This window comes from Diceros bicornis, chromosome 11 (assembly GCF_020826845.1).
Source record: "Diceros bicornis minor isolate mBicDic1 chromosome 11, mDicBic1.mat.cur, whole genome shotgun sequence".
Lineage (NCBI taxonomy): Eukaryota > Metazoa > Chordata > Mammalia > Perissodactyla > Rhinocerotidae > Diceros > Diceros bicornis.
This window is the reverse complement of record NC_080750.1, coordinates 36677588-36691441: the sequence shown is the minus strand read 5'-3', so window position 1 is coordinate 36691441 and position 13854 is coordinate 36677588. Positions and strand designations below refer to the sequence as shown.

At 41.2% G+C, this 13854-nt stretch overlaps 1 protein-coding gene across 2 annotated transcripts in view; it reads right to left on the bottom strand.

The window, feature by feature from the left end:
* The window catches only part of ARHGAP10 (Rho GTPase activating protein 10), a 291364-nt gene that overhangs the window by 205339 nt on the left and 72171 nt on the right, over positions 1-13854 (bottom strand). For both annotated transcript variants that reach the window (XM_058550168.1, XM_058550169.1), the window contains exons 2-3: positions 12186-12281; positions 12051-12112 (exon numbers count right to left, since the gene is read on the bottom strand). In XM_058550168.1, the coding sequence (XP_058406151.1) occupies positions 12051-12112; positions 12186-12281 (158 nt within the window). The remainder of the gene's footprint in view (positions 1-12050; positions 12113-12185; positions 12282-13854) is intronic.

Here is a 13854-nt window from a genome sequence, read left to right as displayed (position 1 = left end):
TGAGGCAGAACCCACTTTCCACCACAAAAGCTGAAAATGACAGACACTTGCTTTCCCAGCCATCTTGTAGTGTGGTACTGGCACCTGGCCAGAGTTCCACTCATCAGATGCTCCCACGCAAGACTCTGATTTGGAAGCTAGTGCTTCAAAAAGCTAGTGACTAGAAATTCTGGTGGGTGGTAGCAACTACTCCAGTTTCTAGAGGCAGCAGTTCTACCAACAGCCACCAGGGCAGTGGTGTTGCTGGTGCACACTGTACTGTCTACACTTGGTGGCAAAGTGGTGATCATTTTCTCCGAGCGCAGCTCTTTGGAGTGACCCTGGGCATCATTCCTGGTTCCCAAAAACTCACCAAGACACTGCAAGCTACCTAATATTCTTTAGTAAATTCCCTTTCTATTCAGAACAGCTAGACCTTGCAACTGAGAATCCAGACTAATATATGATTAATATTTTTAAAATTTCAGAATCTTGGAGCCGGTCCCATGGCATAGTGGTCAAGTGCATGCACTCTGCTGCTGGCGGCCCAGGTTCGGATCCTGGGCGTGCACCGATGTACCACTTGTCAGGCCATGCTGTGGCGGCGTCCCATATAAAGTGGGGGAAGATGGGCACAGATGTTAGCCCAGGGCCAGTCTTCCTCAGCAACAGGAGGAGGACTGGCATGGATGTTAGCTCAGGGCTAATCTTCCTCACCAAAAAAAAAAAAAAAAATTTCAGAAGCTTAAACAATCTTGTCAAAATAATTTCAGCACTATTATCAATATTCCTAAACAATATTTTTCATGATTAACTCATTTTTAATTAATTAGATTACTCTCCATCCACACTCATCATTTGCTACCTCTTTCTCCACCTAGCCAGTCTCTCCCTGTACTGTGCCTTCCCCCATCAGTCAGGGCTCAAGTTTTAATAGGAAAATTAAAATGGACAATAAAGCCCTCCCACTTTTTCTTCTCTTTTTAGTCAGGAAGATTGGCCCTGAGCTAATATCTGTGCCAATCTTCCTCCATTTTGTATGTGAGACACTGCCACAGCATGGCTTGATGAGCGGTGTGTAGGTCCACACCCGGGATCCAAACCCACAAACCCTGGGCCACCGAAGCAGAGTGCGCAAACTTAACCACCAAGCCACGGGCCCAGCCTTCCTCCCACTTTTTTTTTTTTTTTTTTAACAGCTGAAATAAAAAAACAGAGTGAAAAGACTCTGACATTGACAAAAAATGAAAAAGTTTCACAATTGGTTTTGCTAAAAGAGCCCTAACACAGTGACAACTAGGAAGCCAACATTTTCTTATTTTGCCTCTGTCCTAATCAGTTCTGTTTTAGACCATAAGAAAAAAAAATTCTCTTTTGTTACCTCAATACTAGCAACTGTAAAGAAGGAATAATACTTGCTCCCGACCTACTTAACACAACTGAATAAAAAGAAGGGGATGTCACACTAGAAGCAATTTTAACTTCCAAATAAATAAACCCCTATATGAGATTTTATTTTTAAGCACAGCTCAAACTAAGCTAATGCTCCTGGTAGAAAAAAATTAATGTAAAAATGAAATTAAGTTTTATAGTGATTATAGCTCAAACTCACTAGCTAAGAACTAGTGAGAATCTTAATGAACCCATACTCCAAGCTCTAATTGGTACATAGATGGAGGTGCTGTGAATTAATTCTACAGAGTTTAAACCTGAAAATTAGGAGCCAATTAATATGAAATGGTTCCTCGAATGTGTTTCTTTCAGACCACAGCAGTCTCTCCTAACAGCCTAAGAAATATAATTCGTAAAATATATGTCCCAAATTCATCCATTCAGTTACCAGACTTTTGCTCTAATTCAGAAGGTCCAAAAATAAAAAGTCCCCAATAAGAGTTATCAACTTTCAATCCTAAACTCTGAATAGCTTAAAACATAACAAGAGGATTTGAGCTGCAGTTCTGACAACTTCTGCTCTGTGATTTAAATCCCTGAATATTTGGCCATGACCTGGCTCTCAAAAAGAACGTTAGGTCAGTATATCAAAAAAGTTTAAGATTCCCTTAATGTCTATCTTATACAAACAAATATCTTAGGGGTTGTTTGAAGAAAAAAAAGAAGCTTGCATCAATTTTGAAAGACATTAATCGAAAAAAAAAGTAGCAATTTTACTCAGATTATTTAAGACAACTACAACAGTAAAGATTTTTTTTTTTTTTTTGATGCTTAGGAAAAATTGAGAATCTTCAAACAACAGCTATTGGGTATATTAGGAATGAGTTAACCTAATAAGGACATGCAGACATCTAACCCTGATCTTTTCCTCTGTGCGTGAGGAACAATAAGGATCTATTTTTTAATCAAAATAAATACTTGGGCAGAACATTATGAGACGGAAGAAAACCCCAGAGAAGTGAGTGAAAGACGAGCCTGACAGTAAGCTGTAAAAGTATCGTGAGGGAATTTTGTTTTCGAGTTTTAAATAGGAGAAAATTTTAATTTCTGAAGTGAATGGTATAATTCAATGGCATAGCTAGAAATGGAATCTCATGAATAATATGGTAGTTGATTGTTGAATCAAGGGGAGAGAGGGAGGGAGGGAGAGAGGGAGGGAGGGAGGGGGGGAGAGAGAGAGAGAGAGAGAGGGAGGGAGGGAGGGAGGGAGGGAGGGAGAGAGAGAGAAATGTTCAGAAAAGAACATCTAGCCTTTGACCAATGCAAAGAGACTACATCTCCAGTCCCTCTGTGAGGCCTGGGCTAACAGCGCGGCCGAGAGAGAAAAGGATGGGGGTGAGGCAGAGGCCCTTGATAACTGGGTCTCTGCTACATAGCCATCGGCTGAGCACCTCATCCTGGACAAGTGTTCAGGTGCTAGAACACTGCCCAGCTTATAACAGGCATTCCAAAATATTTGTTTTATGAATGAAGTGGGATTTTCCTATCAATTTAGAGATATAAAGAATAGAGTTTTTATATAAAGGCAACATTTCCTGCTGATGGTGATAACAGTAACCATAAATACCTATGCTGAGTCTCCTGTACACATTATCTCTCATTCAAAACAGTCTGTTTCTGTGTTAGTCCGGGTTGTCTAAGCAGCAGACACCAAGAAAGGATTAAAAATACATGAAATTTATTAGGAGAAATGTCTGTGAGAGAAAATGGGGAGGGAGCCAGGGAGGCTAGAAGAATTGTCAGACAGAGATACAGGTCTAACCCCAGGGGAAGGAGACAGGGAAGGAAGAAAGGTGGGGTGGACGCATGTTAGACTGCAGTGCAGTTCTAGAGAAAGTTTGGCAAGGCCATCAGGGACTCCTTGGGCCAAGGCTACCTGTCAGAAGAGTCCAGGTCCCCAGGAATGAGCCTGCTTATTGCCCCTACTGTGCTCAGTCACTGGCTAGGGGCAGACATGGGAAGCATGGCCTTCACACTAATGCAGTGAGGGAACCATATGGCAGCTGGCCTGATGGTCTACTGCCCTCCCTACAGTGGGAGATCTGAAAGGGGCCTCATGGCTACCACTGTTTCCAAAGTTCATAATCTTTCCACTATACTATCATGGCCACTGGTATTCCCCTGGACCTCTAATAATCCCCATCACAAATGCAGTACTGTATTTTATTAAATCTAACATGCCACCAACAGTAAGACACTCCGTTCTTTTATATACTATTAAGAAAAAAATGCTGCTAATGAAATCTTGATTTAATATCTTAATACTTAGAACTTTTACATTTATTGAAAAAGCTCTTTGACAAATATTTTTATCACGTATTCCTCTTGGGCATACATAAAAAAGACAATGAGCAAAATATACTTAAGATATTTCTAAAACTTCTTCAGAGTCCAACTCTTCTGAATCACTTTTCATCTCAGTCATCAATATCTGGTTTTCTCCACACAATTTTTCCTCTATGTCATCGAGAATATCAGAAATGCATTATCTCTTTAAGGGGTGCTCCACTACAGTATTCAGGATTTTCTTCCAAGGTGATGGCGCCCACTCTTTAGCTACTGATACTGGTATTTCCTTGTCTTAACCAGAAGGTCTCAATGGCAGATTTTCAAACCACCGCCATGATTTATATTTCTTCCTTAAGTGGTTTGTCGATTGAAATATTGAGGGGCTACAGTTGTCCAAACAGGCTGGGAGAAATAACAACCATGTTCACATTTCTTCAGGACTATTGCCTATTGGACAGCAGCTATAAGGACACGTGTCCATTTTACCCATGTTCAAAGACGGAGGGAAGGGGGTTAAATCTTACATGGAGCTAAAGGCAAGGAATAATGTCCTTGGGATATCAGGAGATAGAAGAAAAGATTCTTTCATCTCTGTCACCAACTTATTTTGTGATGTAGACCAAATCACTACACATCACTGAGTTCCGTTTTCCCTTTTTCTTTTTTTAAATGAAAACGTTAAATGTAAGTTTCCCTCAGTTCTCTCTCAGCTCTTTGTTTTAGGAGCCAAGGCCACACCTTTGAGGACTTCATGACAGGATCTGAATGAAAATATTCTCCTCATGAAACTGCAGATTCAGCTGAACTGATTCCCACTAATGGAACCACTCCTCTGGATTAGACAGTTAAATGAGCAGACTGGTTACATTCTGGTGTCCCTTGTTGTGGGGACAGGGAGGGTGCGGGGGGAGAAGAGTCTATGTCTACTCTTTGCTCTTTCACATCAGTATTTACTGGTTTATCAGAAGAGCTAGCTGATTCCTCAGAAGCAGAGAACAAGCCCAAGGATATTAAATATAGCAAACAGAAGTTTCAATAGAGAAGTAGAATCTGACGATGACAAGGCTGCAAGGCCACAGATGACCATGAGTCACCAAAAGAGAGGACACTGAGTCACGGAATGGGTTTACAAGGGAAAAAAAGGATTTATATGAAAAACCAATGTTGTCAAATTGTAAAGGTTAGTTCCAAGGAGAGAAATGCTTCATAGTTAGGTGATGGACAACTTACACTAAACTGTGAAATGTTTTCAGAAGTAAGTACAAGATGCATATTTCCCCATCTGAATGTGCCTCCCAACAGAATTCCTCATAAAAATGTGCCACTTTTGGGGCCGGCTCGGTGGCCTAGCAGTCAAGTTCACGCACTCTGCTTCGGTGGCCCGGGGTTTGCAGGTTCGGATCCCAGGCGCAGACCAACACACCACTTGTCAAGCCATGCTGTGGCGGCGTCCCACATAAAGTAGAGGAAGACGGGCATGGACATTAGCCCAAGGCCAATCTTCCTCAGCAAAAAGAGGAGGATTGGCAACAGATGTTAGCTCAAGGCTAATCTTCCTCACAAAAAAAACAAAAAATGTGTCACTTTATTTGTAAAAGAATTGATTAAAATAGATTTGATATACCATATAAAATATTATATTATGATTAAATATTATATATATGATTAAAATAGGTTTGACATACCATACAAAATCTTATAACAAGGCACAATCTTTCCAAAGGCATGTAACGCTTTAGGCATGTGATAAGGCATGTACTTATCACATTATGGAAACTCATAAGCAATGCTAAACACAAATTAAGTAACACAAATTCCTAACAACAGAAACCTGTTCCATTAAAATAAATAAACTAGATATAGTCCAAAATCCTTTGGAAATGACAGGTAAAAGCTTAAATTTTTAAAGACTATTTTAACCTCCAGGTAGACATAGAGTTATTAAAAAGCAATTTATAGTGTTCCTAACTTTCAGAAAGATCTAACTGCAAGGCTAGGAATGCCAGTGGAGATTTCCCTGGCACCCTAGGCCAGTGGTTCTCATCTAAGCATGCTTCACAATAACCTGAGGGGCTTATTAACAGAAACTGATGGGCCCCACCCCAGAGTTTCTGATTCAGTAGGTCTGGGGTGGGGCACAAGAGTTTACATTTCTAGCATGTTCCCAGGTGATGCTGATGCTGTTGGAACAGGGACCAACCTTTGAGAACCACTGCCCTAGGGTGTCCTAAAGAAAGAACGTCATGAAAATTTCTTCCAAAATGTAAGAGATATTTAGTTCATTTTAACCAACATATTATTTTAATAATATCATGAAGAACTTCTGAAAGAAAAAAAAAATAGTGGAAACTTTGGAACAAAAATCAGTGCCAAAAACCCCACGTGATTCTGCAAGATACTTGAGACAATGAAAGGATGATGAGAAAAGAGTGAAGCCAATCAGACAAGGGCTGAGGAAACGCTCACCGTGTCTTGCCTGGAACAATCTAAACTATGTATTCACAAAAGCCTTCAGTACTCAAAGGTTAGGGGCTTCTTCATCAGAGCATAAGTTCAGGCCAAATCACTCAGCAAGTGTTCCCTGGCCCAGTATTTTCACGAGAGTGAAATCTGTGGTGGGAAAATACATGGGGGGCGGGGGGGGGAGAAGGCAGTCTCAAAAGCCTAAAAAGTCTGTGTTCACACAGGGTCATCCTACTCAAGTGGGAAAAGGGATGCAGCTGGTGGACAAGAAGCCTCCTCATGTCCGCTTGCCAGCCCGATCAGCCTCCAGCCTCACTGGATAACAGGGAGGCGCATTTGTGCACCATCTGGCAAGCTCTACCTTCTCTCTCTGGGCATCCCCTCTTCCCTGAAGCTTTCTCTCAACCTCTGGGCCTCACACAACTGCCCCGATTTGCCATAACACTCAGAACCTAAGCAGTCATGTTTAGGTGAAGGACAAAAACTAAAAGACATGATAAAAGGACACATGTAGAGAAGCAAATTCAATATGAAGGGCTTTTAAAAGAACATCATAAACACTACAGCACTATTTTAAACGTCCTTAAATTCCTGGACAGCTGCCCACCCCAGATAAGTACGCCATGTCCTGCCACACCAGAGAGAACATCTCTGGAATTCTGGCAGTGCAACACCACACAGGACTTCCCTTGGAGAACATGCACAGAAGTGAGCACAGCAATTCTGGCCACTAACTGTACCAGGCTCCAACTCGAATTACTCACTTTCACAGTCAAGGTTGGCAATATTATCAATAAAAACTACTCACTTGAAAATCCTGTCCTGAAAAAGGCAACATTGGCCTTTTAAAGGGCACGGCACATCCATTCATAGACACTGGGCTTTTGTGCATGGAGGGCAATACTCTGACTTCCTGGATTGGCTTCTTTCCACTTCTTTCCCCAACAACTTGTTTTAATAGCTAGAGAGCTGGACACCAGTGGGGGGAAATGCAAACATCTCTCTCCCTCTTCCCCAAATTCAATCAGTTCTCCACTCAAGGAAGAAATGAATGCTTCACTTCCACCTTTCCTGACCTGGATACTCTGATTCACCCATCACCTCAGGTCAGAAATGATGTCTCCAAAATGCCTTCCCCAAAATCTACAATAACTGTTACCTCAAAGCATGCTTGTGGCAATCTCCCCCAGTGGACAGCTAACTACTCAAGGGTAGGAACTATGCCCTGGCCTTACAGCTCTTAGCACACTGCCTGGCAAGTAGCAGACACACAACAGTATTTGTTGAACTATATGTATCTAGCTTATTGGGGTGTACAGATTAGGCATGTGAATATATATATCTGGTGGCTCAAAATCAACAAAGAAGAACTTGTTCCTGATTGTTGAGTTTCCAGACTGATGACTTTATCGCTTAAAGTCCAAAGTCCTATTTTAACATTTATTTAGGAAACGGAAAAATTTTTTTTTGTTTTTTGGTGAGGAAGATTGTCCCTGAGCTAACATCTGTGCCAATCTTCCTCTACTTTGTGTGCAGGATGCCGTCACAGCATGGCTTAATGAGCCATGTAGGTCCGTGCCCAGGATCTGAACCTGCAAACCCCAGGCTGCCGAAGTGGAGTGCACAAACTTAACCACTATGCCACCAGGCTGGCCGCGGAAACGGAAAACTTTTTAAAAAGTATTTGGCAGTAGTCTTTGCCTTCTAAAATACAGATTATATAAAAACAACTTTTTAAACATTTTGATGAATCAGTCTTAATTATGAATATTCAATTATTTTGCTGCACCATCATTTAATTTAGGACTTCAGAAAATACTAATTGTTTTTAAAGATTAAGTGACCACTAAGATTTTGTTCAATTCTTGGAACCAATTCTAGAATATTTCTAGCTCTATTTTATAGCTGTCATTTTGCATTTTTTTTTTTTTTTGGTAAGGAAAATCAGCCCTGAGCTAACATCCATGCCAATCCTCCTCTTTTTGCTGAGGAAGACCAGCTCTGAGCTAACATTTATTGCCAAGTCTCCTCCCTTTTTTCCCCAAAGCCCCAGTAGATAGTTGTATGTCATAGTTGCACATCCTTCTAGTTGCTGCATGTGGGACGCGGCCTCAGCATGGCCAGAGAAGCGGTGCGTCGGTGCGCACCTGGGATCCGAACCCGGGCCACCAGTAGCGGAGCGCGTGCACTTAACCACTAAGCCACGGGGCCGGCCCCTTGCATTTCTTTTTTTAATATGTGGTCTTTAACATGCTGCTGGTTTATAATAATTTTAAATAAAAGAAGAGTTTTTAGAAGTTCTCAGAATGCACTGGCATCCATTTTAGCTGCTTAAAGATCTTCCTTATCCCCTTGTCACTGTGTTGGGGAGGTACCAGCTTGTTAAACTATACAAAGGTCCTCCTCTGCATCCCACAAACTCCAGCTCAAATACGACTCTTTCCACAAAGTCTCTCCTGACAAGCACAGCCTTAGCTGCTCCCCAGTCCATGTAGCCATGCTCTGTACCTTTGTTACTACACTTAGTATAATCTGTTTTAATTCACTTTTTACGAGTTATTCTCTAGGACCACACTGGACACTTCTTGAGGGAGATATCTTTTCCTATTCAAAAGTTTAATTTCTTTTAGTAAGTGTTCAAAGCTGCTTCAAGAAACAAAGGTAGCCATAATGTTGAGATGCAATTTTCATGATTAAAAAAGAAAAAAAAAGTGATCACTGACTATCAAGTTTAGACAGAAATACCCAAATAATGTCAACATGGTTAAATCCCAAACTTCTTAACTTTTATTAATTTCATTATTATAACTCACTGATAACTCAGGAAGTAGTACTATTTTAAAGGTCTTTTAAAGCTAATAGAAAAGTATCAGGAATTCCTGTCAAGGGAAAACAGGGGGAAAGAAAAATCTATAAATTAAAAAGAGACTTAGAAACATTAATCAAATGTAATGTGTTTGGATCCAGATTCAAACAAACCATCTGTTGGGCGAGGGGGGGACAAAATGTGAATGAATATCAGAAAAATTTGAATATAACCTAATTATTTGCAATATTAAGGTATTATTTTTGTGTATGTGAGACGAAGATCAGCCCTGAGCTAACATCCATGCCAATCCTCCTCTTTTTGCTGAGGAAGACTGGCCCTGGGCTAACATCTGTGCCCATCTTCCTCCACTTTATATGGGACACTGCCACAGCACGGCTTGACAAGTGGTGCCTCGGTGAGTGCCCGGGATCTGAACCCAGGCCACCAGCAGCAGAGCACGTGCACTTAACCGCTACGCCACAGGGCTGGCCCCTAAGGTATTATTATTTGTTTGTTTTTAGGTGTGACAAGGATACCGTGGTTCACAGAAATTTATCTTTTAGAGCTACAGACTAAGGTATTTACAGATGAACTATGATCCTGGGCTTTCTGTCAGAATAATAGGGTGGGTAGTGAGGGGTATAGGAGAAACTAGATTGGTTGTGTGGCAATGGTTATTGAAGCTGGGTAGAGTACTTGTAGTTTAATTATATTTTTCTCTCTACTTTTATACATGCTTGAAATTTTCCAAACTAAAAACTTAAAAAAAAATAAAAAACATTAGGTGTCCAGTTAATTCTGTGGTTAATCTTAGCTGCCCCCCCCCACCCCCCTCACTGCTTTCTGGCTCTGAGTGGTTTCCTGCTATCCACAAATGGGTTCTAACATACCATCCCATTCCTCTCGGAGGTTCATGGCCTTATAGACAACATCCTATTCCTACTTCTACCCTACACTGGAAACCTAGCCCTGTCATCTTCATCCTACCTAAGACAGAGACCCTCTCAACCCCCATCACAACTGAAGATTACATCAATAAGTCAGCTAACAATAGCTCTGAGAACCACGCTCTCTCCATCAGACAGCCTGGAGCTAAGACCACGTTCCAGTTTTGTGACCTAGCCAATTCATCTCAAGGAACATAAAATGGAAAGAGAATATCAAGACAGGCAGTGGTCACATAGTATTTCGGTAGAGCTAAAATCCAGCACCTCTCTGCTCAGAACTCTCCTCCCACAGATACCAGGATGCCTTATATAGTTCTCCGCCAAAAAAGCCTTCCCTCATCACTCTGGATATAACAGTGCCCCATCCTACTCTCTGGTTCCTTACCCTTCTTTATTTCATTTTGTAGCATTATCGCTGCCACACAAGGTATTAAATGTTCGTTTATTGCCTCCCCTTTCTAGAATGTAACCTCCATGAGGGCAGGGACTTTGCTTTGTTGCCTCTGTGTGCTCAGATTCTAAACAGTAACGGAACATAAAAACGGAGCAAATACATATTTGCAGAATGCTCAGGATCCCAGGAAAAGTACAACTAAATATCAAAGAGGGTTGAGAACAAAAGAGTTGATACTATTAACATAAACCAAGAACATGCACTTTCATCGCCACCCACACACCCACACGCACCTCATGTAGTGAAAAGGTGCTGTCACGGCACTATTTTTATCCACTATCACATTTAGACTTTCCTACACAGCTGAAAAATCAGTGACTATAGGATCACATGAATAATGGTTGAATATGTCAGTTTGTGCCACAAAAACCTAATGGGACCACAGTACCTTCACGTGGCCTTTACACTATTTACAACATGTACAAATTATCTCAGAATCTAGGGCACAGTGCTGATTATATCCGGGCTTTTAGGGGCCACATGTCCCTGTCACTTTTAAATCGACATCAGCGCCCTCCTCCTACTGCTTCCTTTCTCCTCTACTGCAACTCTACCAGACAGATCCCCACTGGCCACCACCTAGATGACGACAGTCACATCTAGAAAGCTGGCCACAATGGTGGGTGGTTCAGAATGCCCCGTTCTGCCATGTACCAGCTCTCCCTCTTAGCTGCCATGTGATCTTAGGCAAGGTACTGTGCCTCAGTTTCCACATTTGTAAGATAGGAGGCAATAACAGGTAAGGTTGATGTGAGAATTAAATGACTTACTATTAGGTAAACAGCTTAGACCAGTACTGGGCACAGACTAAACTACATCAGTTATCATGTTGAGTATTATTACTACCACCACATCTGAACCCACTCATTGACTTACACTTTAACATAATTCTAGGTAGTACTCATCCTCAAGAACATAGGAAAAACAGTTTGTCATTTTTTTTTTAAACCTGAAAAAACTGATGAGAATAGATAGTGTGTCATACCAGTGGCAATCCTCCTGTAAATCTTTGTTGAATGAATGAATATCAGTCATTAGGAGGGAAATGCAAGCTTTTAAGAAAGGTGACTAAATATTATTCAACACCCTCAAAATTCATTGCTGAGAGTTTGTTAAATAAAATCATCCACTCAACGCACTCAGTTGGGCACATGGAGGACACCCAATGGAGGGCAGCTATTATTATTACTGTTATGATCATGAATCTCAAGGCAAAGTGGGATTTTAAAGACTTCCAGGCCCAAGTTCTCTCCCTCTCCACACAGCCTAGAAATCTACAGAAGTATGAGTCAGGCTCTAACATCGCCCTGTTGTCCTTCAGCATCTACATAAGGTTTTCTGCTTTTATCTTCCTGATATATCAAGGTTCTGCTTGAGACTCGATTTAAATGAACGTACTCCACTGCTAACAAAAATCTAGAAAGCACTGATATAGTCCAACCCACTATTTTACAGATGAAGAAACATGGCCTTAGTCTGGAAGTCCAGCAACTTGTCCAAGACCTCACCACGGTCAGCACCACTGTGGAACCAGAAACCTGGGCTCCCAAAACTTCATCCACGGACAAATGCATCAAGACTTCTATCAGAACCAGTTTCTAAACCCAGATTTTCCCTGCTTAAAGTCGGACTAACTAATTTACATCCCACAACTCACCATAATCTCTCTCTGTTCTTCCAGGTTCTTCAAAAAATTAGAAAATTCACGTAAGGAAGCATCTGTTAAGAGAAACAAATGATTATTTGGTGGCCAAAGCAAAGGAAACCAAACCAAAACCTCATCTTCACATACCTATGCACCGCTCATCATCCGTCTCTGCATCACCAATAAACTCAAATTTAAAGTCTCTGAGTGAATGAGCAAACTTCCGCTGGGCTGCTGAAAGACCTAGAACGAAAGATTTAATGATTACTTGGGTCTTTGTGTTAAGTCAAGGCTTAGAAGAAAGTTATTCCTCCTAACGTCAATACAGCTGTAGAGCTCTCCTCCCCTCAATCCGTGGCAAGGCACAACCCTACCATCGTCTTCTACCTGGCACACACCTGGGCTGCTTCTGTCTTCTATTCTATACTCTGGCACAGAGCAAGGGCTGGAGAAATGTTTATTCCCTCCTCCACCCCCTTCCTCCTCAGATCTGACTTCTTCACATCATTCCCTAAAGCACTTTCCTTTTCTGCTCACTCAAGTCAGAACTTGCCCAATTCAAAAGTTCAGGCTATGATTAGAACACTCACACCTGATAGCATCTCCAAGGGCTTGATGAGATCCGGCTGGCTGCCAAGGTTTCAAATAAGGGTCTCAAAGTCAACCAACCAGATGCCCTTAACTGATTGTCAAACTCCAGCCACAGAAACCCAGAAGATTCAAAGAGTTTTCACAGAAAACAGCAATAGGGAGGTCACTAAAGGCCAAGCTTAAGAGGTAGAAAGAATTCGTCTGCAAAAGACCTATAGGTCCTGGTCTTTTTTATTGGAGATTAATAGAAAATAGTAGAAAACCCTACTTCTAAAACAGGCTACCATTTATTTTATGGGCCACACACCACGCTAGGTGATATATAGTTTTTTTAATCTCAGTCAATATTCTTGAGAGATATACAAAACAGAGTATCTCCATTTTACAATGGAGTGCTAAAACTCAGAGATGCTAAATAATTTGCACAAAGTTGCACAGCTACCACAACAACAAAGGCTTGATGCTACTCCAGAGCCATTTGTCCAAAGCCCACGCCCTGGCCAGAGTACAACCCTGCCTCTGGTCTAAAGTACTTTCTAGGAAGCTGCTCACTGACTCCTGCACTCCCTACAGCTCCTGTCTCAGTACAATGAATACTGACAGATTGTGTTAAAATACAATTTCACGTCAAGCAAATTGAAAAGATGAAAAAAATAAAATGCAACCCACAACTGCTGATCGGAGTGCTCAGGCAAAAAATAAATATGGACAAGAAAGTGAAGCAAACAATGTAAAAACCAAAGGCGTTTTTAATAAGATGGCAAGGTAGTAGAAGCACTTTTCTCGTTTTTATTTTAGTCACTGTATTATAGCTAACAAACAAGGAATGAAAGCAAAAGATTCTTATTTTTACATTAGAAAAATATTACTTGATTTTTTTTTTTTTTAAACCAACTCTTTACCTCCAATCATTAAGTACAATGGCTCCCCAATGCCTTCCTGGACAAGCTGCTCGCTCTCACTTCTTAAACTTTCTAATAATGCTCACCAGCTTTATTAGATTCACAGTAAAATCGGTTCACAGTAAAACTGGGCAGAAAGTACAGAGATTACCCATCTCCCCTCTGCCCCCACACATGCACAGCCACCTCCATTATCAACATCCCCCACTGCCATGGTTGTGCAAACTTCATTCTCCCTCTAATTCATGTTTATCTTGCTGTTCTCAAATTCTTTTTCTCTTTTAAAATAAAAAAACAGATTGAGAGACCTAAATGTGAAAAGC